Source organism: Artibeus jamaicensis, unplaced genomic scaffold, assembly GCF_021234435.1.
Source record: "Artibeus jamaicensis isolate MK-2021 breed Jamaican fruit bat unplaced genomic scaffold, CSHL_Jam_final contig_1016, whole genome shotgun sequence".
Taxonomy (NCBI): Eukaryota; Metazoa; Chordata; class Mammalia; order Chiroptera; family Phyllostomidae; genus Artibeus; species Artibeus jamaicensis.
This window is the reverse complement of record NW_026521195.1, coordinates 5774976-5789052: the sequence shown is the minus strand read 5'-3', so window position 1 is coordinate 5789052 and position 14077 is coordinate 5774976. Positions and strand designations below refer to the sequence as shown.

The 14077-nt window shown below is 47.9% G+C and overlaps 1 protein-coding gene across 5 annotated transcripts in view; it reads right to left on the bottom strand.

The window, feature by feature from the left end:
- The window catches only part of ELMO1 (engulfment and cell motility 1), a 469444-nt gene that overhangs the window by 36210 nt on the left and 419157 nt on the right, over positions 1 to 14077 (bottom strand). For all 5 annotated transcript variants that reach the window (XM_053661620.1, XM_037126577.2, XM_037126578.2 and 2 more), the window contains one exon: positions 1763 to 1926. In XM_053661620.1, the coding sequence (XP_053517595.1) occupies positions 1763 to 1926 (164 nt within the window). The remainder of the gene's footprint in view (positions 1 to 1762; positions 1927 to 14077) is intronic.

The following is a 14077-nucleotide window of genomic DNA, read 5'->3' as shown; positions in this document are numbered from 1 at the left end:
TTGTAGGCAGAGCCATGTGAAGCAAAGCTATGACACCCAAGCAGAAGCAAAGTAGTCACACTTGACTGGCAGTTAACCTTCTTCCTTGGAACAAAGTCATGGTCAAATGCTAATTTAGAATCACTTGGCCTTAACTGAAGTGGTTCCTCAAGTCTCCCTTTAGGTTCTAAGAACTGCAGCCAGAAGTGCAGGACAGTCACCTTGTGCTGACCCGGCTACTGAAGCAGACGTTATAAACTCCAGGGCCTTAGGCCCAGAGCCCCTGGCGTGGGGCAAGGCACTGCTGTCCCTCCCTGCAAGTGAGACATCGTAGCTCTGAGGAGGCAGTCACTTACCCAAAGTGCTTTCTGCTGAGTACTTCTGGCTGTCACCTTATCACCGAGGACCCATCCGAAACTGGAGCAGTGCACCATGGAAGAACGGACCGGTGCATCTCCCCTCCCCCACCCTGGCACCACCACCTAACTTCATTCCCCTGAGAGCCTGTAGTTCTGTCCTGCCGTTTCTAAAGATAACTCTTAAGGTTTGAAAATGAATGTCAAGCTGATGTTATCACTTGGCTATTGGCTTTTCAGACCTGCGCACTTTTTAAAACCTCATCTTAATTTGGCACTTGGCAAAGGAACTCTGGTGAGGTAGACGAAGCTTAGCTGAAGGATTAGTGGCTGGACTTCAAGTCCTGGTTCTTCTGCTCTCGGACCAGGTCCACGTCTGTCTAGACTATATCCTGGTCCTTGAATGGGGATAAGAGCTGCTTATCTCACATGGACAGGAGAAAATGAAAGAGGTGCTTTGCAAATTGCCAAGCATTAAAAATGTCAAATATATAAGAGGCAGAAAAAGAGGCAGAAAGAAAAAGAACCAGAAACAGAGAGACAGACAGACGGACAGATAGGTTTAAGATGGGCTCCACAAGGATACCTATGTTATAAGCTGGCTTCACACAAAAGTTGAAGAGAAGCTGTCTCCAGTCTTCTGAGGGCAGAATGAGAATAAGCGTCCTGACCCTCCACCCCCTTCCCTATTTCCCTCCTTATAAACTATAAGGGTAAGAAAACTGATCTATTTCCTAGAAAGAGACAAAGGAAGATAAATAGGACAATTCTAAGAGAAGATGAAGCAAAACCAGTCCTCACGCCCAAGGCTCAGAATATCTTAAAGATGGAGATACATAAAACTATATGTGTTGTCGGTGGGATTTGATGCCAGGTCCTATGAAAAGGGGGCCACTGCCTCTCTGCTGGTTGACAGTCACAACAGCAGGATGACAAGATGCCGAGCAGAGCCCACAGGGCTGGGCGAAGTGGATTTCTCCTCCTCTCAAGCGGTCCACTCCTCCCACACTCACTACTTAAGAGCTTATATTACTTTCACTATCAGTGGGTCTCCATCTGGCTGGGCCAGAGCATCCTGTCACTCAAAGGCACCTACATAGAATGTAGCTTCACGGGCAAGGGAGTTAGCTCCTAATGTTAGAAAAGGAACTCAGGTTTTCAGCCACAACTCCTTAGAGGGCTCAGCAATAACTGGGCCATTTCCTGGTTTACATCCTTTGACCAGTACCTGTGCCCACCTGCCCCTCAGCCCCACCCGCCCAGCCTCCATCAGGGGGCTGCTCCAACTTCATGAGTGGACTGAGATCTTTCGGGAAGTCTTCTGTTGGCCTCCTGTACAGAGTTCCCAACACAGCCCCGCTGTGAGAGAGGCCTTCCCTATGGACATGACAGGTGATTTGAGGTGGTGGAGGTGGTGGGGAACTTACAAAATTGGGCGAGACTGGAAATCCTCCTGGTTCATCCTCTCAGACTGGCGGATTTTCAGGATCTCGGTGTAGCTCAGGTTCTGCAGTTTGCTCTTGAACTGGTCCAGGGAGCTAGGCTTGGTTGTAAGAGCTCTCATAACCTGCTCCTTCACCACCTGCATTACCTGTAGATTAAAGGAAGACCATAATGTTCTGGGGTTGACCTTGTCCATTCAGAGAAGCTTCCAGTTTACAGCTCCCCGCCTCTGTGAGCCCCTGTGTACGCACTCTGAGCCCAAACCTTGAGCGTGCTTTGCCAAAGAGTCAACTACCAGCAGGTGCATCTTCCACTTTCTGTTGCATCACTGGAACTACAAGGAGGAGATGGGTCAGAGCTGGGAACAGAGAGGCTTGGTGTAGGAGGAGTGCTCCACTGGATGCCTGTGTTATGTGACTACTACTGAACCAACACTATAAGCAATGCAAACTCAAGAATGAAAAAAGCCCAAGCAACAGCTAGACATCTGCATGAGCGTTATTTTTTTCCAGGAGAAAAATTGCTGAGACACAATCAATGGGAAGTTTGGTTGGCACCAGTTCAAATGAACATGAACCGATGTCCACCCCCATCCCTTGCAGAATGCTTTCCCCATCTAGTTAAAGCTTGAGTGTTCATGCAAATGATGCATCTGGAAATGTGCATGTGGCATGGCCTCTTCGACATCTAGTAAATTAGAACAGACACATCCCATTGGAAGCCTCAAGAAAAAAGAAGGATGTGGTAATTTGCTGCCTCAGGACAGATCTAGCCCACAGAAGGCAATTAACCATCGCCTCTGTTAATGTGGACGCATCTTCACCAGGATAGAGAAAGCAGGAAAAGATCAGGAGACACTCAAAGGCATCCGAGAGATTTAACTAATTTTTTTTCCAAAAAATTGTTGTTTAATCCTCACCCAAGGATATGTTTCTATTAATTTCAGAGAGAGAGGAAGGGAGAGAGTGAGACAGAGAGAAACATCAATTAGTTGCCTCCCATACACGCCTGACCAGGACTCAAAACCCTCAGCCTCTTTGTGTTCAGGATGATGCTCCAACCACCTGAGCCCCCTGCCAGGCAAGATTTACAATAACCTTTCTGCTTCTTTTTTTTTAACCCTCCACTACAGATGAAAACAACTGTGACTGTTGATAAGGTACCTACTATGTGCCAGATACTATGGTAGGTGCTTTGTCTATGTTCCCTCTCTTAATCCACTCAGACGTATGAGGTAGATATTATGTCATTCCATTTACATATGAAGAAACTGAGGCTTTGAAAGAAACATTAAGTGCCTAGTTCACAATCAAACAGCTGGTTGGTAGGTGGCTGAGCTGGGACCCACCTTGGATTAGACCCAGGATTATATAAACTCTACTCCCCTGCCTCTCCAGCCAACACTCTTGGGGCGGCGTAGTAACTTAGAAGAGAAACTCACCAGTGCCCCACACTATAGGATGCATTCTGTCCCAGGCACTCCTATGCTCCCCTGCCTCCTGTAATCCTCCTTCTCACACAGCGGGCATAGGTGTCATCACCTCTGTTTTAAAGATAAGGGAACTGAGACTGAGGAGGACTGAGGAGGACTGAGGAGGACTGAGGAGGACTGAGGAGGACTGAGGACTTGTCCAAGGTCACACACATCTAGTTGCATTCTAAGGTACCACTAGCCTGGTGTAGTGGATACAGCATACGACGTGGACAGCCGTGGGGTAGTGCTCACCCTTTGTCACTGTAAATGTGATCCCATTACACTCCTTATGGTATCTAATCACTGTTCATTCAACAATTCACGTATGGAGCGGTACAGTAGCAACTGCTCACTTACGAGTCCCACCAAGATGCTATTTGCATGAAATGTTACTGTAATACAGCTGACAATTTTATAGCATAGAAGATACTGTGGCAAACCAGGACTTCCAAACCTGCCTGATTGCTGAGTGATGGGAAAATATCACCACATCAGGAAGTCGTAGGCAGCTGAAACGTGCTCCCAACACTTGCTGAGCTCTGCTGAATGGTGTCTCCCCTCTCCAGGGGTGCAGGTGGCGAAGCTGTCTGCCCATGCTTCTTTCTCTAAGTGTGCATCTCTTATTCACCCAAGGACTGTTCAGTGATCTGAAGGGGTCTAAGGATACTGGGAGGCAGGAGGAGAAAGAGAATCCTCCTTGGCAGCAAAACTAAAACCTGTTAGCATCAGGCCTCAGGGGCACCCACAGGCCCATGAGTCCCCTAACCCAGGAATGCCAGGTATCTCCACTCTCCAGGCATCTGGGTACCCCCTTGCACGTGCCTGTGCTCCCAGGACACCCTTGCCACCTGAAAATGGCTAAACTGAGGGTAAGATGAGTCATAGGTCTCTAGAAGGAAAAAAATTGCTTTCAAGTGATATGAACCCTCATTTGCCCTTAACATGCTTCTGAGTTTTAGGAATCCAAGTCTACAGTGAGAACATCCTCTACAAGGTAACATATCACATTTTCATAGGGACTTTCTGGGTGGTGGTATCTTATCACAAAAATGAATCTAATGGCAGAAGTCTCAGGAAAGTTCAGAAGACAACCTGAGAGATGACGGATCTGTATCTTCCATTCATGGACCTGCAATATCCAGTAGGTACCACTGCCCTCCGAGGACCTGCACGCCATGCCTGTCCTGAGATGTGGTGGTTGGCGATAGTCACGGAGTGAATGCATCGAGTCAAGTATCCTCCCGACCCCTGTCTCACGCAAGTTTCCAGTCCTGTGGCTGGGTTGCTCCCTGCCATCTAACCCACCTGATCATTAGCTTACACTAATCAAACTGTATTGATAGAAGCTATTACCATTTTCTGGAGAAGCGTGATTTGTGAAGTCCACACAGTGAATATTACTGAGCACTTCACATGCATTTACGCTGGGAATTCCAAGGTGACTAGAGTCTGGCCCTTGTCTTCTGTGAACTAATGGTCTGATAAGTGAGGCAGACGGGGCCAAGGCCATCACAGAAGAACCATGCAGGTGATGGACTTGTTGGTAGGTGGGGAGGCTTTTTGGAGAAGACGTCACCTGGGATTTACAGGAAGAATGCGTGTCCAATGGTGTGGAAATAGATGAATGATTTGGACTCTTCTATACCTTAGCCCTGCTGAACCAGGGATGCATCTAAACTGGAACCAGTTAGTTACATAATCACGGTTTCATGTCCTTGGTGTAACGGCAGAAAGGGATATTGCCAGTTGACCTTCCACCTCATCCTGTTTCCTTTCTCACTCAGGCAGAATGCTACATTGGGGATGCTTCCCAGAGTTTGAAATAGTGACCATCTTACATTCTGCAGCAGAAACAGTGGTTAAGCCTGATTTATGACACTTTGCTCTTTCATGTAGGGGGCACCTTGGATGCTGCCCCTTTCCCCACTCAGAGAAACTCAGAGTTGAGTGAAGGAGATAATCATTATCTCCCAAGGCCATCTGACCTTGTGGCAGGAAGCAGGACATAGAGCCGAGATAAAGACACAGAGGTCAGAATACTGAAAACGGAGAAGAGATTTTTAAACAGAGTTAGGTTCAAGTGGGGAGAGTTTTAGACACGGCTCTACTTCCTGCATTTTACAGGTGAGAAAATGAAAACTCAGGGGCCCCGGGTGACTCCTTAGTTCACATGTCTTCTTAAGGAGCTGTCACAGAAATGATCATTGCCAGACCGCCTGTGCTGAGACCCCATGGTCCCACTACTGACCAGTCAGCACCTTTCCCCAGACTTTTCTGACTCAACTTGAGGCAGGGCTAAGGCAGCTCTTTTCCTCTCAAATTGAGAACTGTCAGAGTGCCCCATAAGCTGCAGCAGAGTGGGAGATAATGAGATTGCTGACATCAGGACCAGCCAGAAGAAAGGCAGGCGTGTGTGTTAATAACGGTTAAGCTATATTCACCCAAAAGTCAGTCCAATCCTGGCATTTGGTGGTTTGAATGGGATTCTAACACTTGCAATCAAAAGTCCCTACAAATACAATGAAGGTCAAGGGGACACAAGCTTGTGGGGCTGAGGTTGCCTGGATCCAGAAGCACAAGAAGGAAGCTGGTTAGAAAACTCATAGCTCCTTCAGTAAGAAACAACTTTAGAAAATCATCTTCATTATGTCCTCCTGGTTGTTCCTTTGCATGGAAACGCTGATAATCCCTTATGTAGCTCCTGCTTATATTTTAGGCTTATAATCTACTGTCAGAGCTTCATTCCTTTAGCTTCAGACTCTGATCCCAGCTAGATGCAAGAATCTGTAAGTAGAATAATCCTTTACACTCCCCGCAATCATTTATACTTCAGTTTGGAGAAAATAGAGACCATTTCCCCAGAGCAGGTTGATAGGATAAGGGGGAAGATGCCAGGGCTCCAGGGAGAGGGGTGGAGTGGTGAGTATACACAGCACAGAACAGATGTCTGCTAGAACCAAAGACTGGCTTTGCTGACTTGACTTCAGTTTTGCTCAGCACTGCCCCCAAGATGTTCTATGGTTACTCTGTGTGACAAGGAAAATGACCCCAGCAAGAGATACCATTGATTTTTTTAAAGAAGACAAAGGAGTTACGTAGATCAAAGAATCCTCTATTCCTTTGCAAAGTATCTTCTCCAAGAGCTACAATTAATGACATTAAATCTCTGTTAATGCTCCATGTGTGTGATTTAAATCAAGACTCTCACAACACCATCCTTTACCCTCTTTGGAAAATATCAGACCTTTTATCATTGTTTGAAAACCTACAGACAATGTTGCAGAGGCATTGACAAATCAATGCACTTGAAGCTTCTGAATTACAGCATGCTTTGCTGCAGACATCAAAGAAGTCATCCTCTTAGAATTTGCATTCACTATTGGAATCGACTGATCACTTTATCAGGGTCTGAACAGTGCCTATGGACTGTTTCCGGAGTTCTTGGATCATGTGTTCTGATTTAATGGGATATGAAACAAAAGAAGCCAGAGTCCCACAAGACCTTGAACTTCAAATGGAGGAAAAAAACCCTTGGTCTCTTTGGACAATTGGGTTAAAGGTGTAAGTACTGGGCATCCCTGAATAGAATCAAGCATGCTGGTAGAGTAATACCTTGGTATCTGTGGGAGATTGGTCCAGGATCCTGTGGACGCTCAAATCCACAGTTGCTCAAGTGCCTTGTATAAAACGGTGTAAGATGTATATGGTCAGCCCCCTGCATCTGTTTCTACTGCCGTCCAGGGGATTTGGATGCAAACTCAAGTCGGAAAGCTCCTGATCTTGGCCAACACCCAATGACACTTCAGCATGGCATCTACAGTGACTCTCATCGCATTGCTAGAAAGCAGTTAGGGTAGCTGCTGGTGCACTTCTCATTCCACTTGTATTGTAAATCCCCAGAGGGCAGGAATGGCTTCTTATTTGTATTCGTGGACCACAGAACTTAACTCTGTGTCCTTCCTTCAGACTGTAATATTGATCGATTTGTTCAATGCCAAAGATTCTTTGGCTCCCACTTGACTCTCTAGAATTAAACAAACACATCCTTGACAGAACCATAAGGCTGCAGACCCAGTTTACAAAACCTTGCCACAGTGTTGGAGGGGTCCGGCAGTCATTTGGGCTTCCCTCCCAGGCTGAGTGGGCAGGGTGATCTGGAGCCGAGTGGGAAGGTTCCTGGGGGAGCCACAGCAGCCCATGGTGCTGGGCATGGCCACGAACAGGGGGTCAATTTACTCAATCAGTGGTGCCCTGTGAAACAAATTTATCTTTATAACAAAGGAAAAAGGCTGTCTTGGGGAAGACAGATACCAACACCGCCCAGCTAAAAAATGACTCCTGTGGGAGAGTTTTCATCGCTGCACTTCAGGACTGGGCGGTTTTTCTTCCCAGGTATGTTCCTTACACAAGCCATGATGCCTGAAGGCTTTACCAGGACCAAAAAATCAGAGAGATTTGGGCTGGAGAGTGGGGTTTGGGGAAGGGTGACCCCCAAGTGCTTGTGTGTAGGCAGGATAACTTCCTGGAGGCTGGGAGCATTTGGAGGGTGCTGCTCTCCAAGGTTAGGAGCGGGGAGAAGAGGTCTTGCCCAGAAAAAGTAGGAGGTTAGGGTAAAAACCGGTGACTCATCTGTCAGGGACAGTTATTGTCCCAGACGCAGGCTGTCAGCACCCCCTGACCCACTTTTCGCCCAGAGGCCTCAAAAATTAGGACACCTCCTGGAAACTAAAGATGATTTTACTTTGTAGTTTTGCACAGCTGGGGAGTGCACTGCCAAGGAGGGTTTTTGCTAAGTGCTGTCGGGCATATTAAGTGGAGGGGAGAGAAGGATTGGAAGTGCTCTCTGGGTCCCCGGAGAAGCATTTAAGCTCTCTGTGTTTACTGTGGGGCAGTGTGGCAAAGGGCAGAGGTTGGCTGACTCTGTTAAGGACCACACGGTGTCTATTGCAAGGACTCAGCTCTGCTGTGGTGGCAGGAAAGTGGAGGAAAGTGGCTGAAGACAAGTAAATGAATGGGCGTAGCTGTGTTCCACTAAAACAGGATTTAAACAGCCAGCTGGTGGGCTGGGCTGGGCCTGCAGGGGTGGTTTGCAGAGCCCCTGCTATTGCAGAAAGTCGCCTGGCTTTAGAGGTGGGCCTCCAGAGGTGGTCGAAGTCCCCTCCCTCCCTTAAGGGGAGGCCAGTGACTCAGCTTCTCTGAACCTGCTTTTTCACCTGCGCAGTGAAGGTGACAGCCTTTTGTCAGGTCTATAAGACACATTCCCCCAGTGCAGCATTACCTGTCGGTAGGAGGTTTCCTGTGAACGACCATTCTAACAAGGGCTCATTCAAGGACAAAATCCTTTCTTGCAGCACGCAGACAGCCTCATGAGACGGAGGTGTTTGTAATATGTGCAGGGCATTAGAGATGATAACATTTAGGCTGCACTGAACAGAACTGATTCCGACAGAGTAAAGAGTTATTATTTTTTAAAAAAAAAACAGTATTCTCACTTCTCTACTTGAGTGATTTTGGGGCCTTGAAGGTATTTTGACCTGACCTTCCTCCTTCCGTGACATCTTCCTCTGGGGCCTGAGCAGGGCAGGCCCCTGGGAAGGGCCCGCTCTCCAGGGCCCTGTAAGGTCAGGCTGAATGGAAATAAACAGAACCTGCCCGGACATCACAGGGGCCCACATTGCACACAGCACCGGCTCAGTGGGGGTGTCACCTCCAGCTCCCTCTCGATTCCATCTTGTGTCCTCAATTACACAGGTGGAGTGAAACGTTTTTACTAATAAATGCAAAACAGCTCCTCTGCACATCACAGAGGACAGGTAGAAAGGTGATACGCAGGAATAGTAAGATCTCTCCAGCCATGTAGCTTCTGCCTGTGTTTCTCCAGTGGGTTTTGGTAACAGCCTTCTGAGCCCTGAGCTCCTTCGGGCTTCGGTCCAAGCAGGTGATAATGACCTCTCTCAGAGACAAAGGCTGGTGCTGCCTGCGAAGTGTGTCCTCTCTAAGCTGGTTTGTTGTGCGTGCATCATATCAACAGCCAAGACACGTAACCGAGAAGAACAGTTCACTCCAGACTCAGAGTCTGGGCTGCAAACTGCTGACGGTCAATGCCTATTCTCTGGGTGCTGTATCTCTGGTGAGTGATGGAAAACTATGTAGCAGTGATCAAAATAATGCACACACCTGGGCTTGGGGATCTGCGTGTTCATTAGGTTGAGAATTTTGCTCTGAGGGTCCCAGTTTTCAGGAGTGGTGTGATGTGGACTCGCTTTTTGAGTATCTGCTTCTTCCACCTGAGCCCTCTCTGGATCCCTGCTCCATCCCTTGTCCTGGCCACCCCCAGTCTCTGACTTCAATTCTGCCCCCTCTGGCCCTTCCTCAGAGAGACGGGGGCATTTCCAAAATGCAGATCCGATCACATCATTCAGCTGCTCAAACCCCAAATATGTGCCTCTGAGCCCACTGCAGCGTTATTCACATCAGCCGAGGCGTGGAAAGGACCTGGGTGCCCCCTGCCTGATGACTGGCTAGAGAACATGTGGCACCTGCGTGCAAAGGAATGTACTCTGACTTAAGAAAGGGTGAAATACTGCCATTGGTGACAATGTGGATCGATCTTGAGCATCACGCTGAATGAAACAAGTCGGATGGGAAAAGCTGAAGAACCATGTGATTTCACTGCTGTGTGGTATCTAAAGTGGAAAGCAACAACTGAATAATGAACAAAACAAACTCACAGACACAGACAACAGTAGGGCGGTGACCAGAGGGAAGGGGGATGGGAAATGAAGAGGGTAAAGGGGGTCAAATATATGGCGATGGAAGGAGACTGGACTCTGGGCAGTGGGCACACAATGTAACGCACAGATGATGTGTTACAGAACTGCACACTTGAAACTTGTGCAATCTTATTAACCAATGCCACCTCAATGCATTTAATTAAATTACTGCCCCCACCCCCGCTACAGTGGTCCAGCATTGCCTGCAGCTGAAGACCAGCCTCTCTAGTGTGGTCACTTGGGCCCTGGAATGGCTCTCCACCACCCCCTTGGGCGCATGCCCCGTCTACCCTGCCCCGTGCGCTCTGCAGTCCAACCACACAGATGATTTCCATGTTCCGAACTTCATCCCGTGCCTTCCTGTGTGCTCTTCCTTCCTCCTGTGGCTGAAGCCCTCCTTCTACAACCTGCTCGTCCTTCAAGCCTAGGCGTCCTTCCCTGACCTGCTGCCTGCCCCCAAAGTTGGTGCTATTGCCACCTACTGTCCCCTCACAGAACTGTACCACAATGTCATGTATGGTGGCCCCTTGCTTACTATTACATACAGAGTGTGCACAATCCCATCAGGCATTAGTTATTGAGAAAATAGCCACTTAATTTATAATTGGTAGACTCATCAAGTGATTAAAACAAAACACTAGCCTCTACAATTATAATTCTCAACCCGCAGCTACAATAAACTTTAAAATGTGCCTTTGGCTGACTTCAGCCCTAGAGATGCCGCTGATTCATTTGGTCTGGAATGGGTTCTGGACACTGGTCACATTTTACAAAGCCCCCAGGGAAACGTGAGCATGAACCTAGGGCAGAGGACCTCTGGTCCATGCGAGGAGATGTAAGAAGGTGGGAAGGAGCAATGACCACTCCCCTCCAGGAACAGAGAGAAGGGACATACTCCCTGCCCTCCAAAGTCCCCAGTGCAGGTCAGATGAGGAGCCAAGCCCTCCGCTCACCCAGGCCTGGTCCGCAGGTCCTAGGTAGAGCACAGACAGGACATGTGCTCTCACCTGGGACAGTCCGACAGACGGTCAGGGGACCCCATCCACTCAGAGCATGCATGGGCTGGCCCCTCGGAAGCCACCACCACTCAGGGGCCAGACTTTTCCCTGTGCTGCTTCTTGCCAAGGCAGCCACTGTGGTAAGGACATGGGCCTGCCTGATGTCCTCAGGTAGAGAGAAACCTGCTTTAGCAAGGGCAGCCGCTGTCTTCCCTTAAGTGAGCCCCCGATGCCTCAAGCAGCGAGCAGCATCAGTGTTCCCAGACACAGGCCTGCAGGCTCTGTGCTGAGGCTGAGCCGGCAATCCTGTGTGTGGCAGGGTGCAGGCGGACCCAGGGAGCTGCCAGAGGACTATTATTAGAGAGAGGATGAAAGGTGACTTTTCAAACTCACCCCGAGAGCAGAGCAGATGGCCCCGGAGCAGTTAGGGAGGGAGCTAGCTACTCAGCACCACGCTCCTTTGCTGGAGAACGCCCACTGGATTTTAGCAGCTGATAAATTAGGAATCTGATGGCAGGGGGGAGTGATGCTCAGGCAGCTTTGAGCAGCCTGATGATCTGATCACAATCTGAATTGAGGGCTTTGAGGGCTCCGCCATGAGCCCCCGAAAGAGCTCCTTGTACAATGCCTGAGCCAGGGGTTCCATGCCCACGGTGACTGGGCGATTTCACATTTCAAAGATGAAGACACATGGCCCTAAAGCTGCCTGCTCCTCACCAGAAGACATTTTAATTTAAGGTTTAAGGCATCTTTATAGGCTGTATTAACAAAAAAACCCTTTCCATCAGCAATTCATCTTAAAATCAATTAGGGCTGAGACTGCTGAAGATGCATGGATATGGACACACCGTCCCTCTTGCTGTCTTCAGCATCCGCAGGGAGTCAGTCCCCAAGAGGAGATGGGAATGGTGAGGTCTGGGGTCGCTGCCTTCTCTCTGCAGCCTGCCCTTGAGGCACAGAGCCGTGTGACCAAGCTTCCTCTTGCCACCGAGCAGGGGCTAATTAATACAGCCATCAGCCCTGATTTGCTGGTTAGCTATCTTGAAGGCCCTGGCTGACCCCAGGAAGCTACTCTCTCAGTGTCTGATGGAGCCTCCAGTAAGCCAAGTTTGCACAAAGCACGCAAGTGGGTGGCTTTCAATCTACATCTTTGAATAACCAACATGTCAAACAAGTCAATCAAAATATGTGAGTGTGTGCGGTGAGAGAGGCAAAAATGAACAGGACAGGTTTTCTTGCAAAGGAGGTTGAAAAACTTTTCCAATAGGGTCCAACAAAATTCAATAGAGTTGGGGGAAAATGGTTATAGATGTTTAATAATTATGCTACTAATGGGTTTTTAATGCTGGTTTATCAAACTTAGCCATACTTGGCCAAGTACAGGTGAGGAAAGCCATGTCTCTTGCCAATCTTCTTAAAGTTATGAAGAATTAGCTTCTTCCTGGGCAAGCCTCCCAGATTGGGGTCACTATGGAGGTGCTGTTTTCTTGCAGCCACAGCTGACCATGTGGGGGTGGAGGTGGGGGAGCTCGGACTCTCAGGAGGAACACCCCCACAAGAGGGGAGGAATTTCACTAAAGAAATAACAGCCTGAAAGGATTTCTGTCTTTGAAAATACACAATCATGATGCAAAGAAGCACAGTGTTGAATGATTCAAAGCCTCCTGTTGTCTCCATTGATGGGCAAGTGGCACCCACAGATATCTCTAAACACTGCAAGGCTGTTTACCAACAAATCTGAGGTCGATTCAATGCCCCTTCTTCACTCATTCATTGGTAAGACTTGAAAAAGAGGAGTGAACAGCAACGTTCTGCTCATGTGTTCATCTCCTCTGGTGTCTCAATCTCTACAGATGGTGGGACTTTACCCAATTCATCTCTATGTGTCTAGCACCTAATATTGGTTTCATAGTTGTTTGTAGACTGAATGACTGAACTAAAAGGAAAGTGGACAGAGGAATACCAGTGGGCGTAGATAAATGAGCCTCAGACTACTCTAAAATTAGTCCCTCTGAAAAAATAAATGGAATGTCTACTGTTTTACACAGAGGATGGAACCCTAATCTCACACATTTAGATCTCTCAGCACACTTTACGTAACCCATTAAATGGTGACAAATGAAATGGGACAGTCTGCCCCTCCGGAAGAGAGACTTGAGTACACCTCTGGGAAGCAGACTGCTTGGGTGAAACCAGGGGGAACTTGGGGTGAGAGAGGCAGAGTCTGGCCCCCGTAAGGTAACTCTACCACCAGGCAAGGTGGCTGAACGGAAGCGAGATCAGAACCACTGCTGTAGCAGGTCATGCGGAAGGACAGTGTCACCAAAATGAAGATATTGGTGATGCTGTTCAGTGGACAGACTGGCCCAGGGAGATGACCACACAAGGGGACTTAAAATTTCACGGAACCCACTGGTCTAAACTCTGCTATGGACAGGCAGAGGCTGTTCTTACCACTCTCCTTCAATACTCTTCTTCTGAGTAGTCATCAACCCAACAGTGTGACATTTTAAATGGAGAGTCCTTTGTGGAGAAATATAAAACATCATGGTCTGCATTTTGATTTCTAAATCAATTCAGAATCTGCAGACTATTGACTCTCTTAAGGGCAAATGTGTTTTGATTTTCTAAAATTTATCTAATGAATTGTCAGCTCCTGGTATTACATCAGACTTGTTAGGAGTATACATTCAATTATGCCATCCTGTGTCAGCTCAGCTAACCCTTACTAGGCATATCATATGTGCTAATCACTGGGTAAACACTGGCAACACAAAGAGCCAGATCCAGAGCTCACCCTTTTGAAACTCAAGGTCAGAGAGGGCAAGGGAGGTTGTAAACAAATAGTAGTACTGGACCTTAATAAGTGCTCCTATGGGTATGGGTTGTCAATATAACTTGGGGACAGGGAAAACAAAGTGATTATTAAGCAGAGTGCAGATTTTTATGCATACAAATATATTGCTATTCTCACCCCTTTGCTGCTTCAACAATTGCACTTCTCAGAGTGTATTGGAATTATGTATTCACTACTGTCTCCCAGTAGGTACTTGA